The following is a 19,391-nucleotide window of genomic DNA, read 5'->3' on the forward strand; positions in this document are numbered from 1 at the left end:
TTAATCCTTCAAAAATCCCGTAACTTTATTAACTGTATTTTGCAGATGAGAAAATTGAGGGCTGGGGATACTCAGTATCTTGTCCTCAGTGAAATGACTGAGGCAGAACTGCTGCTGCTGCTCCTAAGTCGTTTCAGTCATGTCCGACTCTGTGTGACCCCATAGACGGCAGCCCACCAGGCTCCCCCGTCCCTGGGATTCTCCAGGCAAGAACACTGGAGTGGGTTGCCATTTCCTTCTCCAGTGCATGAAAGTGAAAAGTGAAAGGGAAGTCGCTCAGTCGTGTGGGACTCTTAGCGACCCCATGGACTGCAGCCCACCAGGCTCCTCCGTCCATGGGATTTTCCAGGCAAGAGTACTGGAGTGGGGTGCCACTGCCTTCTCCGGAGGCAGAACTAGGCAGTCTTAATTCAAACCCAGGCAGTCTTAATCATCCAGTGTTCTTAATCATCCAGAGGCTATACTCCCTAAGTTTCAGGTCCTCAACTTGGTGTGCAAAACAAACCTTTTCATCTGCTATTTCTTGCAAAGAACTTTACACAATACTGTCACACACTCCATGCTTTTTTCAAACTCCATGCCTTTCTACTGCTGTTTTCTCTATTAGAAAATATTTTCTCCTTCTCAGCCCCACCTTAATATCTGGAGAAATTCTACTCATCCTGTAAGGCTCCCCTCAAAATATAATCCTTTCAGTGAAGCTTTCTCTCCAAGTTAAGAGTCAATTCCCTCTATACAGCTCCAACAGCACTTCGTACCTAATTCATTATATTATTTATTTGCAATAGCGTCTCCTCCACTAGACTGCCTCCAAGAAAAATCTATCTTACTTAATATATCTAATTCAATTCCGTATCCCTAATGCCTAGTATAATGTCTGGTACAAAGAGGTATTCAATAAATGATGCACAAATAAATGGTCCCAATCTTCTGCTTATTTGAATCCTACCCATCCTCAAAGCTCTTTCTTCCTATACAAACCCTTGCTAGACCAATCAAATCTAGATTCATTCCTATCTCCTTTGAACTCAACTTGCTGGGTCTGCCACTTAACTGGCAATTATTAATCACACAGCCTTATGACATAAATTATTAACTTTTCATGAGAACCTATTTCCCCAAGGACCAAGATTGTATTTTACCTTTTACACTGTTTCCGAACAATTTTTAGGTATATGGCAGGCATTAAATAAGTAGTTGCTATTTGGTTACTTTGAATTTCAAAAATAAATTTTACATACCATATAAAAATGTCAATTAGTGTTAGCTTATTTCATCTCTATGTAAAAATAAACATTTTTATACTGAAATGAAATCATAGGATTGGCACTAAAACACATCTCATCTAATAAATCAAAATTCTTTCACCCAACTTTTCCTTATAACTCTTGCCAATTCATCCAATAGCACCGGAACCTGAAGCTTTTGCCTCACTACTGAGCACCTGTATTTCTTCCTTGGCATTTTCCTTCTAAGATGACTTGTTGCCAGAGTATTCTCTTTCCTTCTCACTGCTCTCTCTGTCTCATACACACACACACACGCATGCACACATACACACACACTATTCTCTGTTCCCCTGCTTTCTCTAGGACACATGGTACTGAAGATTTATTTTAGTATGCTTAACAGTTTGACTAGGGTAAAAAAGAAAAGGAAAATCATTTTCAAGAATTATCTTTTTTAGATAGGTTAAGTCCATAAAACAGATTTTGTTTAAAAAAAAATTAAAAATCAAGTTGCTTTAAAATAGAATGAACTAGGGCTTCTCTATGACTCAGTGGTAAAGAATCTGTCTCTCATTGCAGGAGACACTTGTTCGAGCCCTGTTCTGAGAAGATCCCACCCACATGCCACGGAGTAACTAAGCCCATGCACCACAACTATTGAGCCTGTGCTCTAGAACCTGGGAGCCGCAACTATTGAGCCCACGTGCCACAATTACGGAAGCCCACACGCCCTACAGTCCATGCTCTGCAACAAGAGAAGCCACTACAAGGAGAAGCTCTCGTACTACAACTAAATGGTAGCCCCTGCTCTCTGCAACTAGAAAAAAGAAAACACAGCAACAAAGACCCAGCACAGCCATAAATAAATAAAATCATTCAAAAAAACAAGCAAACATAATGAACTAGAATTAGCGCACGCACGCGCTCGCGCGCACACACACACACACACACACACTCACACATTTGAAGAAGCTATGTGACTCCAAGACCTATGTGGGTCATCTAAAAATCTGTAATGAAAATAAGCAATCCTATTAAAGCTAAGGTACTGGAAAACACATTAGCCAAACAACCTCTGATTTTTAAGCAGGGCGGCAGGCAACAGAACCTAAATGAATCATAAGGCTGCCCATTAGATACGTAACAGGTAAAAAACTTACAACACACACATTTTGGTTCAATCTCAAAGTCTGATAATTTAAGAGATAAGGATAATAAAACCTAGGGAGTAAAACATGCTGAATAAAAAAGAAAGTGAGTAGCACTGTGGGTGCTAAAATGAACACATACACAAAACAGACAATGCAATGTAAGCAATAAAGGTGAATTTTTGCATTAAGTGTAATAGATTTATTAATTTCAAGGGAAAATCTAGTTTTACAAATCTGGGACCTCTTCTATACAGCAAAAAGTACATTTTAAAAGTATCTGAGGGAAAAAAGTAAGTACCTGGACATTTCAGGTCAAGTAAATTTCAGGGGGAGGAGGAAGAACAATATAAATAAATTCAGGGTTTTATGCTTTAATTTTACACACACCAATTTTGCTGATGTGGCAAAAAGGCACTAGGAAAAATTAACTGTTCTTCCTAGTTTGTTTCTATTTTCTTATTGCCAACTTACTATGTTAGCTAAAGACAGAAAAATGCTTAACAGAAAATAGTTAAGAGGGCATACTCTCTCACCTAAACCACTTGGGCTCCACCAACTTTCAAACAGATGAATTTACCAGAGCCAGAAGCTGGAGCAGGCCCAGAACTGAACTGTCTTAATGAATCAGGAAACCTAATCACCCATCATCAGGGATATGGAATTACCACTAATAATTTCAGTGAATAGATAATTTATACATGAATCACCTACCATATTCTAAGACCTCAAACTTCACATGATGTGAAATTCAGGCATTTGATACTAAACACAGAAGACCTATTCCCCTTTAAAACCTATGTGACCATAAAACACAGGCCTCTTGGCTAGAAGCTTACACTTCTGAAACAACAGGGGAAAGTTTCAGGGAGTAAAATACTATTTATATTCAATGCCAATAATGGTCTCTATAACCTTACCACTATGAAATGGTGCAAAACTAGCACATACTAGACTTAAATCTAGATTTGTAACAAGTTAAACTTAAGTTGAATTAGCACTGTGGTTATATAGCTTCAGCAAACTGGTGTTATCATCAAATGCAACATTATATTACAATTACTTACTGAGGAAGGCAAGAAAGAAGCTTGAAAATGAAATATAAAAGATTTCTATAATGAAAGGTAAGTTTCCCAGTAACTTCCAAGGAAGCCAAAAACTCCTGGAGCATCACTAACCAGTCTATTGCACACTGTCTCTAAAGCATGTGATCCGTATCTGCCATTCCAACTAGCTAACGAATTCCATAAAGAAATGAAAGTTGTCTTGAAGAGCATACTACTAAGTACATGGGACCTTATATCCAAGAGTTCGACTATGATTATCTATATCAACAAACTCCCATTTACCTAAACCAAATGACTTTTATTTCATACCAATAAACTGCAAATATGACTATGTCTTATATTCACAACCCACTCCTAAGGAATATGCCCTATGTCTGGAATCTTATTTTTACTGTATTAAAGCAGTACAAGGGAAACATTACCATATAAATGACAAAAAAAACAAGAAGATTCACAAGCTAAGTACAGCATAAACTTACTGTTCAGAAATGTGACTGGTTGTCCCATCTAATAGTAGGGTGAAAAGTGCCAGGGGAAATTAACACAGCACAGGCATACTGTCAGAAAATTAACAGGCAGCTCATGTCTCCTATTCCCAACCCAACAAAACTTCAAGATAGCATGAATGTCTGAACTGCCAATCTTTTTTCTTTCTCTTTTTCAAAAGACTTCTTGGGACAAGGATTCCATAAAAGCTTTTTTCAGCTGATGCCTGGCCCGAATATATACACGATTAAGCTTTTAAAATTGTCTACATAAATCTAGATACAAATTAGTATTATCATTAAAGGAGGCTAGAATTGATAAAAACCACAAAACAAAAAGTTTTTCTTGTTTTTAAATATTTTAATGGAAACATGTCTAGTCAGATTTCCAAAACTGGGCTAACAGTGTTTAAACATTATGCCAGTATGTTTGAGAAGTTGAATGAAATAAATAAAACAAATAAAAGAAGTATCTATCTTTCAAAAATAAATGTGATGCAATAAAGAAAACTTTATTCTAAAATGATTTCAATTTATTGACCAAGCTACATGATAAAGAAAAATCATTTCAAATTATGTTCTTCACCTCCACAGCAGGGTTTGAAGTTGATGGGCTCTCCCAGAAAGCATGGAAATTTTAAGCAATTCTAAATTAGCCTTCAATTTCTCTATTTCAAATTAATGTGATGACCTGTTGTAGTTGAACAATCATAAATTCTGCACCAGCTGAGAAATATTTAATTTTTTCTTCTAGGGGGAGTCTGTAGGCGTTTGCATGCACGGGAGGGCTAACCCCTCTTGCCCTCTGACCAGTGTTGCGGGTTCTAAGTTAATGCTTCTTCCTATCCCCCGAAGCTCTTTTTTTTTTTTTTTTTAAACTGTCTTTTTTTCATCTCTTATGCACTTAAACCCGGGGCCCTCAAATTCTGGTTTGTCCCTTCACCCTTGTCCAATCCCATACAGTTCCCCCAATTTCCGCGCGGGGTGACACCTGAGGGCCGAGTGCGAACCCCTGCGGCTGGCATTAACTAGGCGCGAATAGGGCGGATGGCTGTCACAGGGGAGCAGGCGTGGGCCAAAGGCGAGGTGATTTCTGACTGCTCATCGCCCAGCCCCGCGTGGCTGAAGGTCTCAGAGCCCCTCCGTTCGCCCCGGCAAGCCAGGCGTGCAGCTGTCGCGGTGCAGGAAGCTAATCGCGGCCTCTGGGCCGCTTTGACACGGCGGGCAGGAAAAGAAAGAGGCTCACTGCGACTAGTAGCCTCACCCCTCCAGCTAGGAGACCTACAGAACGAAACCTCTGCCACGGCCCGAAGGCAAGCGAGAGACCTCGGAGCCGCCGCCACCGACTCAGCCCAGCCCAGCAGGGGCCCGCCCAGGGGCCACTCCCCAAGTGAGGCAGCCAGTCACTCGCCCGCCCTTCCGGGCCCGCTCCGGAGGGGACGGTCTCCCGCCCGCCCTCACACAGCTATCTCATCAGGCCAGGCCCCCAGGGCTTCGTCCACCTCTCACCTTTGACGACGCGGTCAGCCCCGGGAGGGGGCGGCGGGGGCGGGGGTGGGGGCGGTGCAGCCCGGGCCGGCTCCGGGGCGGCCATGCTGGGCCCGGGGCTCGGCTACGCGCTGGGCCGGGCGGGGCTGGGGGCGGGGGCGGCGGCTACCAGAGCCAAGCGGCGGCGCCGCCGGGGAACATGGCGGACCCTCTTTCCCTACAGAGGGGCTAAGACCGGCATGCACCGCGCTTGCGGGGGCGGGGGCGGAGCAGGCTCTAGGGACTTGAGCAAAATTACTGAAGCTAGGAGAGAAACAAGACCATGCCAAGGGATCAGCTTAAAATTCTGGGCAAGCAGAAATAAAAGAGTGAGGAGAGATGATTTGTCTGTAGCTAGTTCCTGCGGTGAATGAGTGCTGGGGAACACGACACCGGCTTTCATGGAGCTCCTAGAAAGATGGGGAGACCTGACCAAACCTAAGAATCTCCCGCAAATAGAGAGAAAAAAAAAAAAGTATAACAATTTGACTATCAGATCCGGGTACTTCGGTTGATAACTGACAGAAGAACTAGAGGAAGCGTTGTAGGTTCTAGAGCGAAGCAACGGTTCAGAATGGAGTTTGAGAGAGAATCTGGCCCTTGTGTTTAGAGCCTGGAATTGTCAAGAGTCTGAAAGCACAAAGAATGCAGGTAGAGCAGACTAGTCTCCAAGGGTTCAGAATCAAAACAGGTAAGAGGAAAGGAAGGGTTTTGTCACAGATGTTCAAAGAGTCTACGAAATTCACCTGAAAAGGACACAGCCTCCCTCTTAATTCACTGAGAAAAGAGATTTCGAAGGCAATAGGGAATTGGAAATTAGTTCCTCATAAGAAATACCTCTACGATAGAATGTGGGCCCAGGTTTTCTACGGAAACTTTAAAGAGATGTACACTCTTGGGGAAGGGAGTATTGGGACAAGAAATGATTGTTCAATGGATAATTATTAGAAGAAGAGTATGACAGAAGATGAGATTGCTGGGTGGCATCACCGACTCGATGGACATGAGTTTGAGTGAACTCCGGGAGTTGGTGATGGACAGGGAGGCCTGGCATGCTGTGATTCATGGGGTCGCAAAGAGTCGGACACGACTGAGCGACTGAACTGAACCCCAGGAGAGGTACTGGATCAGTAGCAGGGATCAGAATATCCTAAGATCTATATATCTTTTTTTTTTTTTGCTGCACTGAGAGGTATGTCAGATCTCAGTTCCCCAACCAGAGATCAAACCTGTGCCCTATGCAGTGGAAGCGCGGAGTCTTAACCACGGGACTGCCAGGGAAGTCCCAGATCTATATATCTTGATGGCATAGGACTCAAGTAGGATAGAGTGAGAAATGCCTGCCCATCCTCCTGCTCAGTTCTACATGTGCTCAGGCAAGCAACAGTCCAAACGACTTAAAGACCATCTCTCTACCTCTTGACTTGTCAATCTTAATGATCCCGAGAGCTGGAATAATCTAAGAAAAAGAGAAATGCCCAGTGGGTAATGTTTGCTAAGGGAGCTCACATATTATTTTTTAGAGGGAGATGAATTTTCGAGTGAGGAAGGGGTGAAACTGGATCTTTCTTACATGGAAGTGCCATATAATTCTGGAGGGAAGGGAAGGGGCAGCCATATGAAGTGAGCAAGGAAGGGATAAGAGGCACATGATAAACTTGTAGAGGGAGGGCACAACGGGTACCTAGATCAGGAGTGAGTTTGTAAGAGGAGTCTGAATCCCAGAAAATCTCCCTGAGGAGTGAAGGAGAAAGTATGTAATGTGTTGAGTGCCTCTTGGCAGGAAAGGGATAGAAAATATACTAGCAGCAATAACAACAAGGAAAGTCACTCCATATTAGGACTCATTGACTCCTACCTTGAATACATACCCTTCAACCAGTCTTCAACTCCTCTTTGGCTCCTCACTTTCACTCAGTCAAAAGCCATATACTGAGCCCCAGGCCACTGGGAATTGCTATTTCTTGCTTCCCCAGCCCAATACAAAAGAGCAAGAAAATATAAAAGGAATCAAATAGACAATTAAATGACAAGGAATTAAATAGAACTATCTTATAGATTTATTAATGAAAAATACTTTACAAAAACAGTATGTTTGGCCCTAAAATAGTTCAGCTGACTCTGAGGGTTTACAGCGGCGACTGAGCAAGTGGCAGTAATGGCTGTGCTGCTGAGGACAGGAGGGTATGTTAGTGTGCCTGACTCCCATTTGTTCTGAAGAGTAAATGTTATGTTGGCAGCCCCACATTCTAGGCCTAAGGTTTGGGGCTGAGGGAAGGCTGACAGTCCGGGCAGGTGGGCTAGCCTGAATGGTGTGGTCAGGACCAAGACTACAGGGCTACATGTCCCGCCAAGGATGAGGGATGGAGAAGACAGAAGGTTGGATCATAGGGATAGGTGGATAAAACAAAGCATAGAAGTTGGTAATATAACAGGGAACAGAATATGAGGGCTTAGAGTATTCAAGAATAAAATGGTGACCCTAAGATCCTAATGAATGGTTGGTGTCCAGAGTAACATGGATTCATCTTTAAAGTGGATCAAATAAAACCCTAAACAGCAGCTGCTTCCTTTTGCTAGGTGAATGGAAATTGAAGTTTCAAATATTCCCTCAAAGAGCCAGGTCTCCTTAGGGGTTCCTGGCACCCCTGGGAGAAACTGCCAACTCTGTGTTGAGATAAGACTTGCACAACCCTGGCAGGGATGCAGGGTACCAACTCTGCTGCAGTACAGTTTAACAGAGAAAGCTGTGGCTCCAGGAGAGGAAAGGGGTGACCCTTACCACCTGCTGTGCTGCAGGGCTCTAGCCCTGATCTGTTCTCTGCTAGGGGCATCTGCTAGGACAAACAGAAACTCCTCTCTCCCTGTCCTCCTGTGCCTAGATGGCAGGGCATAACTGCTTTGCCTCCAGTCATCATCCGGGGGCATATCTACTCTTCGAGGACCAGGGGCTCGAAACCCTGGAACAGGACCTGAATTCCAAGCTGACCTCAGGGGTACACAAAGACTGCTTGATGGTGGCGACACAGGGTGAACAATAGGAGGGTGGGAGGGTGAATAGAAAAGATCCCCCCAGGACTGAGCATGAGGAACCTGAAGGCCCTGGTGTCTTTCTGGTAGTGTGGCAGTGTGGGTTAGCTGAGGCTTGCACCCTGGAGTAGTCAGGAATCTGGCCCCAACATGCTGGTTGGCCTCTGACCACAGTCCCCGGGAGGCATCTGTTCTGGAACGATGGGGGAGACTCCGGTAGTTCAAAGTCTTTCCTGTGTACTTGACCCCTTCGGAAGTTTCACCCCTGTCACACAAAGCCAGAAACTGCTGGACACTCCTCGAAGTTCCTGGGGAGAGAAAAGAAACCCAAAGATTGAGCATCTTCAGTAAAACCATTATCCTTCCCAGAGGACCATTCCTGGCTGTTCCTTTCAACTCCCCGCCTCTTTAAAAACTTACAAATAAGGGAAAGAAGGAACCTAGCTTTGCTTTTAATGTCATTTTAAAAAATTCTTAATATACATTAAAATCAAGTCACTGCCAATCTGTGCAAATGAAACAGTCTCCTGGATGTTGCCATACTCCTATCTCACTGCATTATAATCTGTCCTCCAAAAGACAGACAGACAGACACAAACACACATACATGAATGGCTCTCTGATATTCCAAATATATGTTCTCTGTGATAATTTTACTCCTTAGAGCCACCACTCCAAAACATCACTCAGTTTTTCTTAACATGGTACTTTCACTCCAGTTGAACTGTATCTGCTTACATTCGTGTTCATTCTCCAAGATTTCTGCTTTTGTTTGCACTACTCCCACATACATAATGTAGAATGCCTTTTCTATACATTGATTCCCCTTTACTTAAAAGAAGCAAAATAACTAATTTTCCAAATGTCACTTCTAAACAGTACTTCTCATTTTTACTTTTTAAATTCCATCAATAGCTGTATTATACACACACACACACACACACACATATATATATATACCTGATTACTGAAACTTTGAGCTCTTTAAGAGCAGAGAACTGCCTTCTTTGTCCCATGTATTTACTGTAGTATTTGGTGCAGAACAAGTTGCAATAAATGCTGCCTTAATGATCAGATACTTCTAGTAACTCTCAAAGGATGCTGGTGACCTGGCAGCTCCACTGAGTAATAAGAAGTCCATTTATCCAGAAGCCCTGCTTATCTAAAGCTCCCTAAAATTTGGGCACAAATATCAACAGTACTACTCAGGTCTAAGAAGATTCTTTTCCCTGGGGATTTATACCCATAGACAAGTTTCTCAACTTTGGCACTACTGATATTTGGGGCTGATAATTCTTTGTCTTAGGAGTAGGGTAGGGGTGTGCAAGGAAACTTCTCTGTGCATTGCTAGATGTTTAGCAGCATCCCTGGCCTTTCTACCCAGTAGATGCCACTGGCACCTCCCCTTTCTCATTAAGAATCACTGCCTCAAATTGTAGATTTGGTCCATGAGGGGAAAAATGGAACAAATCTTGCTGTGGAGCGTCAAAGCAAGCCAGAAGGATGCTGCCCACCTTCCCCAGGATTGTCTGGGTCTCTATACTGGCATGGGTATTCTGTGCATGGGATCTTTCCAAGTCTGCCATTCACTACTCATCCTCCTAGACCATCCCTCAACTGAGACTTGGGATAAAAGGAGAGAAAAACAGCTGATAGAGATGATATTTCCTGTTTTGGGGGATCCTAAAGACTGGGTACTAATTCCCTGGGTCAGTTAAAATCATATCTTATCACAACTGAAGCAGTTCATGAGTAGTTAGATTCTGGGAGCTCTGGTCTAGACCCCATGTTGCCCAAGAAATGATTCAGTCATGATTCATCAAGATCAATGCTTGATCTTTAAAGCAATAATTCATTTCCCTTTACAACTCCACCTTAGGACCCCCCTTCCCCTTCCCCACCCCCCAACAGATGCACCGATTTGATTCTTCCAGGTCCCTGGAAAAGTACTACATTCCAGCACATAATATTAGATTTGGGGAGAGTTACCTGGGGGTCTATGGGGCTCCCCTGCCATGCTGGGCATCAAGACATCTGGGGACAGGAACTGTGGTTGGGGTGGGTAGAGTTGGGGACCAAGGAGAAATACAGGAGGGTCATGGATGACAGGGAGGGAAGAGGAGCTGGAACAACGATGCCGGGTTTCCAAAGGCTTTTTCCTCACGCTTGATGAATCCTTACAATGAGACAAGACAAAAAAAACATAGAGATGAGGATTAACACACAGCAGGCTATGGTTGGGTAAACACAGTGAGGGAAGCAGGGGGATATGGAAGGAACTAGAGTACAAACATTCCTTAACCTAGAGATGGACCCAATCTACTCGACACTCTTCCCATCAGCCCCTCTAGGAAACGTCCTGACTGTGAAACATCCTCCACTATGAACTTAAGACACCAAAGTACAGTTCTCTTCTCTTAATATGTCTTCCTCATAACCCTCACTTTCCCAATCAAGGTCTTTAGCAAAGTCCTTAATGCTACTATCAAAATTAGAGAATGAGATAGAAATTTAAAAATAGAGAAGAGGGAAATTCCCTGGCTATCCAGTGGTAAGGACTGCAAGCTTTCACTGTCAAGGTTCAATCCCTGGTCAGGGGACTAAGATCCTGCAAGACGTGTGGTGTGGTTAAAAAAAAAAAAATAACAGAAGCCTCTAAAAAAATTAATAAAAGTGTAAAACAGAGAAGAAATGAGAGAGAAATTCAGAAAGCCAAAAAGATTGAAAAATTCTACACTCACTCTAAATATTGGGAACTAATGTTTCCCTAAATATACAGTCAGATATTGGGAACTAATATCTCCCTAAATGTACAGTCAGAAACTCTCTATTCCATCTCTCCTGTTACTGCTACACTCCAGTCTCCATTTTGGTGCTGCCTGTTAAGTCTGTCCACTGTTGCTTATGACCTACTTTGTTCATTTGTCATTCACTTATGTGGCAAAGTCTCAGAAATATGTCTTTTAATATATGAGACACTAACATGTCCAAAACTGAACCAACATTCTTCCCAACTCCTCCCTCTGGTACTGTATTTTCTTAAGTCACCTAGACTCAAAATATTGACACTCCCCTTGATTTTGCACTTTTAATCCACAATTCCATTAGTTGCCTATGCCATATACTGTCATTTCTACCTATAGGTTTTATATTTAAAGTCAACTAGACCACTGCAGCAGCCTCCAATTTAGTCTTCCTATCTCCAGCCCACAGCCTCCTTTAGTGTGGCCTGCAAGTTCCATGTGATATGGCAAAGCTGATCTTTCTCCCTTTATCTCCTACCATTCCTGTGCCTTTTACACTCCAACCTTCGTAACGTTCTTCAAACCTACGAAGCTTATTCCACCTTAGGGCCTTTACACTTTGTGTTTCTGTTACTGGGAATGCTCTTCCCATGGCTTACACCTTCATATCACTGAGGTCTCTCATCACATGTTACTTTCTTAGAGCTGATTTTCCTCACTACTCTATCAAAACCAGCCCTGAGAATAACCACTATTACCTCTTTACCCCTTAGCCTCTTGCTCTGTTTTATTCTTTATCACACATTGTCTGGAGTTTACTTGTTTAATGTCTTTTCTCTCCTACTAGAATACATTTCTTTTCACTCCAGTGTCCCCATAACCTTGAACAGCTCCTGGAGGATTATTATAGGCACTTAATAAATAATATATTAAATAAAATAATCTATATGCCAGTGTATCTTATTTCTTTTTTGAAATTGTAAGATACTTTGTGCTGTTTCAGCAGTGTGTGCTCATAGCGCCTAACACAGCCTGGCACACGGTAGGCATTTACCAAGTAGCCTAAGGACCAGATGCCAGTCCTCTCTGCATGTGACACAGTCACCAAAAGAAAGACAGCCCTCTTCACTGGGTCCCCTTCCATCTCTATAGCCTCTTACCAAGTCTCCTTTTGGGGTTCTTCAAAAGAAGAACCTTAAATCTGATTCTCTTCAGAGATATGTCCTGGTTTTTTTTTTCCTCTTTTTGCGATTCTCTTCCTCTTTTCAGTGGCTATGATTCTCAAATCTCAATTTTAAGTTTATATGTCTCAGAATCAAAAGCCTACCAGATATCTATCTCCACTCAAGCTTAATACGTCCAGAATTGCACATATCTCGCCCCCCAAATATATTCCTGCTTTTCTTCCCTCAAATATTATCATCATCAACCCACAATTCCTAGATATCATCCTTGATTCTCTTTTCCCCATTTCCAGGCAAGTAGGCACCAAACATTTTAATTTCCTAGTTGACTCTCCAATATGTCCACATCTCTCTATTCTCCCAAACTCCTTACTATGGTTCATGAGATGACCCTTGTTTATAGTCTTAACAGTCTCACTTGTCAACATTCTCCATTTATCCCTCGCCAGACTCTAATCATACCACACCAAAAAGCTTTTTCTAACTCAGTTAATATCTGCTTCAGTCCCCTTTATCTGCTACATTCATTTTAATTCTCCAGGAAGACTTCCCTGATTCCTCAAGCCTGGTTTAGATGTCCCCTCTATTTTGCTTCCATAGCATCAAATCCTATCATATTTATATTATAATTGTTTATCTGTCTCCTCCAGTAGACTATAAAGTCAAGAGAGCAGGGACTGTATCTAGCTCACTCAACACCATTTTTCGGCACAATACCTAGAAGATAAGCTCAGAAAGCATTTGTTTAAAAGAATGAATCAATGAATCAATGAATGATACAGAAGTCAGGCCAAAAGGAAGCCAACTCTCCTAGGAAAATAACAACTTGCCATTAAAGGTATATGAGAACAAATGCTGGGCAGAAAAGACCACCTTTCCCAAAAAGAGTGGCCAACTGTTCAGAGCTATTTATAAATTTATGACAATAAACTGGAAAAAAATGACTACCTCTTGGGTAGTCACTGGGAAAGAAACTGGATCTGAAGAACTGGTGGAAGAGACTTAGTTTTCCTTTTTGTACTTTTCTATTTTTATACCACATATTTAAGACCTGTTTTTTAAAATTTTTATCAAACTGACATGGTGAGCAAGCTTCAATGTACTACTGGTGCTTTATATCCTGACCTATACTTTAATAAAATCTCAAGTTGCCTCAGGCAAGTGTATGAAATTCTCAAAAGGCACATTTTAGAAATCCAACCACTGAAACTATTTGAGTTTGCTGATCTCTGCTGACTTGGATATCCCTGTCCCTTTCATCTATAGATTACTGCATTAATTCTATATGAAATGCCCCAAAGATGAGGACTTTAAATCATTTTCCTTCTGCTGCCAATGTATATGCTTCATTTCAGCTTGAAAGCCCACTGGACCCCACTGGGTCATTTTCTAGGATGGGGAAGAACAGGCAAAACAAGACATCATCCCATCTCTTCTTTTTCCTTTGATTAGTGCAATGGATTCTGACCCAGTCAGCAGTCATGGCTCCTCAGAGACTCCTCTCAAGGCTTCTGGGACTCTTCTCATCCTGAGGAAGTCTACATTACACCTTCCAGAACTGCTACAGGGAAAGAACGTTTTTCTGGGCTCCAAGTGAATGTGTGACCAAAAAAAATAATGATTCCATGTCCTCATTTTTGCTGAGTGCACATGGCTTTCCCCAAATCACAACCTTCCATTTCTCTTGCCCCTTCACCCACAGTACATTTTTACCTAGCAAGAGAAAGAAGATGCTCTAAATAGACAGACCCTGATTCTACTTACAAAACTGTGGGAAGAGACTGGGACCTCCTCCCTCTCTGAGACAACGGTGCCACTGAGACTGCGTGAGATGCGCCGAAAGTTCTCTGCACCATACTGATCATCCTCCCCACATTCCCGGCTGGGGCCTTGGCAAGGTGCGGCCTTCAAACACACAGACACACAGGCAGACACATAACATCAGACCTGTGGTTTTCCCACAGACTCTGTCCCGAGGGATATGGGAGAGAATAGGGTAAGTAGGATTCACTAGTAGAGATCTGAATTAGATATATTTGAAAGGTAGTAGCCATGTGGCCAGAGAAGGCAATGGCACCCCACTCCAGTACTCTTGCCTGGAAAATCCCATGGATGGAGGAGCCTGATGGGCTGCAGTCCATGGGGTCGCTTAGAGTCAGACATGACTAAGCGACTTCACTTTCACTTTTCACTTTCCTGCATCGGAAAAGGAAATGGCAACCCACTCCAGTGTTCTTGCCTGGAGAATCCCAGGGACGGAGGAGCCTGGTGGGCTGCCGTCTGTGGGGTCGCACAGAGTCGGACACGACTGAAGCAGCTTAGCAGCAGCAGCCATGTGGCAACCTCCTCTCACTCAAAAGAAGCCCAATCATAGATCATGTTCTCTTCTAATAGCCCCACATTCCTATGCCCTGCCTTATCACCAACCCCACCACTCATATCTCCCCATAATTCTTTCCCAACACACCACCCCATGCCCAGAACTCTAGAACCTGAGGTGGCTACCTGAGAAGCAGACACTGAGTTGGCTTCATGGAGACTGTGCTCCATTTCTGCTGTTGGGGTCTTTGAGAGACCAAGGCCAGGGGCTGAGTGCAACCTCCTCCCTACACCATCTGCAGAGCCTGAGGAGGAAAACAAACATAAGTTGAACCCATCTCTTCTCCCAGAGTCTGCACTCAGCCTGCAACACAAAACCCTGGAGTTTTTGCTTCATTAAATAACAAATATTCATCTCTGAATTCAATGGAGGATGGATTCCTAGAATGTAGAAACAGGAGTTTCAGAATATGGATAGTTTCCCATAGGCCATAGGGATCTCAAATACAGGCCCTAGAGAAGGGGCTCTGTGGACACATAGCTAAATAGTAAATATAATCAGCTTTGCTGCTGTCAGATTTGGGTCCAAGACTTATAATAGATATAGAGGAAATTACCTGACACAGTAATTCTCTAGAGCATCTGCGATGACAAGGGAAATGTTGTCTCCAGTCTAGTTAGGAAATTATCATAGTAATCGTATATTAAACCATCTCATTTTACAAAACAGGAAAATAAGTTCCAGAGTCTGACAAGTAGTAAGTAGTTTAACCAGGATTAAAACTCAAGTCTTTGGATGTTCACTTCCAATTATATACTATGAGCAGGAGCTCTTCAACATTTTATATGTGTAGTGTGGTCTTTTATTTCCTCATTAGCATCTCTCTAATCACTTACATTCTAAACAAATTCTAAATGTTTATCTCTTCCTAAAAATCTTGTGAGACTGTAAAGAGATGAGCTGCTCCAAACTGGATATGTGACTCCCAAGGGGCTTGCTCCAATACAACTAATTAAGCCTTCTGAAAGCGCACACACCCTTGACCTACATTTGATATATATGTCTATTGCCAATTCACATCTTGATTTGATATTTTGATTCTAATATGTATACCTAGCTAAAGCATGATATTGCTGATACTAAGCTAAAAGGCCAGTTATTTTTAATATTTTCTTGTGCTTAAATGCAGTGGTTCCAATACTACCTCTGATTCATCTAGAACTTTTTGAAAATACAGCTTTGTGTATCTCTCCACGGACATACTAAATCAGAATCTTTCTGGTTAGAGCCTGGGAATATTTATTTTTAAGAGATTTCCATAAAGAATGTGGGAGAATAGCCTTAAACATTGTTAGAGGAAATGTGAAATATTATAGTCTTCCTAATAAGCAATCTAGAGATAACCATTAAGATTGAAAATAGATTTACCCTCTTACCCTCTTGAGAATAAGAAGCAAAAATATCAGTTTATTGTGGCATTGTTTGACTAATAACTAGAAATAAAGTAATGCCTATCCACAGCAGAATGGCTAAATACTTTATAGTATCCTCAATATCAAATACTGCTCAGCCACTAAAAAAAAAAAAAAAAAAAGAATTTAATTAAACTAGATGACTTAGAGGAATTTTCAAATATTTTCAAGTTTTGAGTTAAAAGAAATCTGTAAAATAATCCCCAACAAAAAGACATGATATATATATATACATCTGCATAGGATTACATGAACAGAAAAATACAGATATATGCACAGTAGATTATTGTCTGAGAAGGCTGAGGGCAGGGGTAAACAGTAGGGACTGATTTAAGGAAAGGAAAGAGAAATTTTCTATAATAAAAACATCAGGCATGTTATGATCCCATTTATATGAAACTATTCCTCTTTTTTTTTTTTTTTTTTAAGCCATTTCTTCAGTGACTGTGATGGGCAGCCAGATTTAAGAATTATAGTTGTAATGGTTAGAGTTTGCTCAGTTGCTCAGTCGTGTACGACTCTCTGTGTCCCCACGGACTGTAGCCCACCAGGCTCCTCTATCCATGGGATTCTCCGGTCAAGAATACTGGAGGGGGTTGTCATTTCCTCCTCTAGGAGATCTTCCCAACCCAGGGATCAAACCCCTGTCTCCTGTGTCTCTTGCACTGGCAGGCGGATTCTTTACCACTGAGCCACCTGGGAAGCCCAGGAGCACACTGATAAGGCAAGGTGAGCTTTTTGACTAAGAACGGCTCCATGTTATTCATGGCCAAGCACTGATAAAATCCTTCATCAGATTGAACTCCTTACTTGCCTTCTGCTTCACTGATATATAAAGAACTGTTGGACAGAACCTGGATCCGCTTATTTGCAGACACTTTTGCTTCATTTTTCAACCAAGTGACCTTAATAGGAACTTCTCCATGAGCCTGGCAATCTAAGAATCTAGAATTTGGAATTGCTCTAATCAAATGATTCCCATCTAGCGAACGAGGTAGCCACTGGAATCTCCTGAAGAGACTAAACACTGATTCCTTTAAAGACATTTAAACAGAGGTGAAGGTGGCCTCCGTAAGGGGTACTGTTGAGGGCACTTCTGGCTTTGATAGAAAGCAGAATTAAGGTGCCCCTTCATGGATCACAGCCTTGTCATAGTGAAGGGGCCTGCGTAATAACACAATGAAGCTATGAGCCATGCTGTGCAGGGCGACCCAAGACGGACAGGTCATAGTGGAGAGTTCTGATAAAACGTGGTCCACAGGAGGAGGCAATGGCAAACCACTCCAGTATTCTTGCCTCTGTTGCTGCTGCTGCTGCTGCTAAGTCGCTTCAGTCGTGTCAGACTCTGTGCGACCCCACAGACAGCAGCCCACCAGGCTCTGCCATCCCTGGGATTCTCCAGGCAAGAACACTGGAGTGGGTTGCCATTTCCTTCTCCAATGCATGAAAGTGAAAAGTGAAGTCACTCAGTCGTGTCTGACTCTTCAAGACCCCATGGACTGGAGCCTACCAGCCTTCTCCATCCATGGGATTTTCTGGGAAGAGTACTGGAGTGGGTTGCCATAGCCTTCTCCGATTCTTGCCTCTAGAACCCCATGAACGGCATGAGAAGGCAAAAAGATTATGAAACCGGAAGATGAGCCTTCCAGGTCAGAAGGTGTCCAATAAGGTACTGGGAAGGAGCAGAGAGAAAGCTCCAGAAAGAATGAAGAGGCTGGGCCAAAGCCGGAATGACACTCAGTTGTGGGTGTGTCTGGTAGTGAAAAGTTGTAAAGTCTAATGCTGTCAAGAACAATATTGCAAAAGAACCTGGACTATTAGGTCCATGAATCAAGGTAAACTGGATGTGGTCAAGCAGGAGATAGCAAGAGTAAACATCGACATCTTAGAAATCAGTGAACTAAAATGGAAAGGAATGGACGAATTTAATTCAGATGACCATTGTATCTACTATTGTGAGCGAGAATCCCTTAGAAGAAATGGAGTAGCCCTCATAGTCAACAAAGAGACCAAAAAGCAGTTCTTGGGTGCAATCTCAAAAACGACAGAATGATCTCAGTTCATTTCAAGGCATATCATTCAACATCATAGTAATCAAAGTCTATGCCCAACCACTAATGCCGAAGAAGGTGAAGTTGAACAGTTCTGTCAAGACCTACAAGACCTTCTAGCACTAACACCAAAAGGATGTCCTTTACATCACAGGGGATTGGAATGCAAAAGTAGGAAGTCAAACGATACCTGGAAGACCAGGCAAGTTTGGCCATGGAATACAAAATGAACCAGGCCAAAGGCTAACAGAGTTCTGTCAGGAGAAGCATTGGTCATAACAAACACTCTTCCAACAATACAAGAGATGACTCTACACATGGATATCACCAGATGGTCAATATCAAAATCAGATTGATTGTAATTCTTTGCAGCTCTAGATGGAGAAGCTCTATATAGTCAGCAAAAATAAGACCTGGAGTTGACTGTGCCTCACATCACAAGCTCCTTACTGCAAAATTCAGACTTAACCTGAACAAACTAGGGAAAACCACTAGGCCATTCAGGTATGACCTAAAGCAAATCCCTTATGGTTATAAAGTAGAGGTGATAAACAGATTCGAGGGCTTAGATCTAGCAGACAGAGTGCCTGAAGAACTATGGACGGAGGTTCATAACACTGTATAGGAGGCAGTGACCAAAATCATCCTAAATAAAAAGAAATTCAAGAAGGCTAAGTGGTTGTCTGAGGAGGCTTTACAAATAGCTGAGAAACGAGCAGCGAAAGGCAAGGGAGAAAGGGAAAGATATACCCAACTGAAGGCAGAGTTCCAGAGAACAGCAAGGAGAGATAAGAAGGACTTCTTAAAAGAACAGTGCAAAGAAATAGAGGAAAACAATAGAATGGAAAAGACTACAGATCTTCTCCAGAAAACTGGAGATACCAAGGGAACATTTCATGCAAAGATGGGCAAAATAAAGGACAGAATGGCAAGGACCTAAAAGAAGCAGAAGAGATTAAGAAGAGCTAGCAAGAATACACAGAAGAACCATACAAAAGAAGTCTTAATGACCCGGATAACCACGATAGTGTGGTTACTTACCTAGAGCCAGACATTCTGGAGTGTGAAGTCAAGTGGGCCTTAGGAAGCATTATTATGAACAAAGCTAGAGGAGGTGACAGAATTCCAGTTGAG

The 19,391-nt window shown here is 42.4% G+C and overlaps 2 protein-coding genes across 21 annotated transcripts in view; both read right to left on the reverse strand.

Moving 5' to 3' along the window:
* The window catches only part of PPP3CB (protein phosphatase 3 catalytic subunit beta), a 47,777-nt gene extending 42,254 nt beyond the window's left edge, over window positions 1–5,523 (reverse strand). For all 7 annotated transcript variants that reach the window (XM_061405338.1, XM_061405334.1, XM_061405336.1 and 4 more), the window contains exon 1: window positions 5,439–5,523. In XM_061405338.1, the coding sequence (XP_061261322.1) occupies window positions 5,439–5,523 (85 nt within the window). The remainder of the gene's footprint in view (window positions 1–5,438) is intronic.
* Window positions 5,524–7,493: 1,970 nt separating this feature from the next.
* USP54 (ubiquitin specific peptidase 54) overlaps window positions 7,494–19,391 on the reverse strand; it is a 131,328-nt gene continuing 119,430 nt past the window's right edge. For all 14 annotated transcript variants that reach the window (XM_061405309.1, XM_061405301.1, XM_061405308.1 and 11 more), the window contains 4 exons: window positions 14,920–15,038; window positions 14,179–14,319; window positions 10,476–10,662; window positions 7,494–8,794 (listed from right to left, as the gene is read on the reverse strand). In XM_061405309.1, the coding sequence (XP_061261293.1) occupies window positions 8,235–8,794; window positions 10,476–10,662; window positions 14,179–14,319; window positions 14,920–15,038 (1,007 nt within the window). In that variant the 3' untranslated portion in view covers window positions 7,494–8,234. The remainder of the gene's footprint in view (window positions 8,795–10,475; window positions 10,663–14,178; window positions 14,320–14,919; window positions 15,039–19,391) is intronic.

The sequence above is a fragment of the Bos javanicus genome, chromosome 28, assembly GCF_032452875.1.
Source record: "Bos javanicus breed banteng chromosome 28, ARS-OSU_banteng_1.0, whole genome shotgun sequence".
Lineage (NCBI taxonomy): Eukaryota > Metazoa > Chordata > Mammalia > Artiodactyla > Bovidae > Bos > Bos javanicus.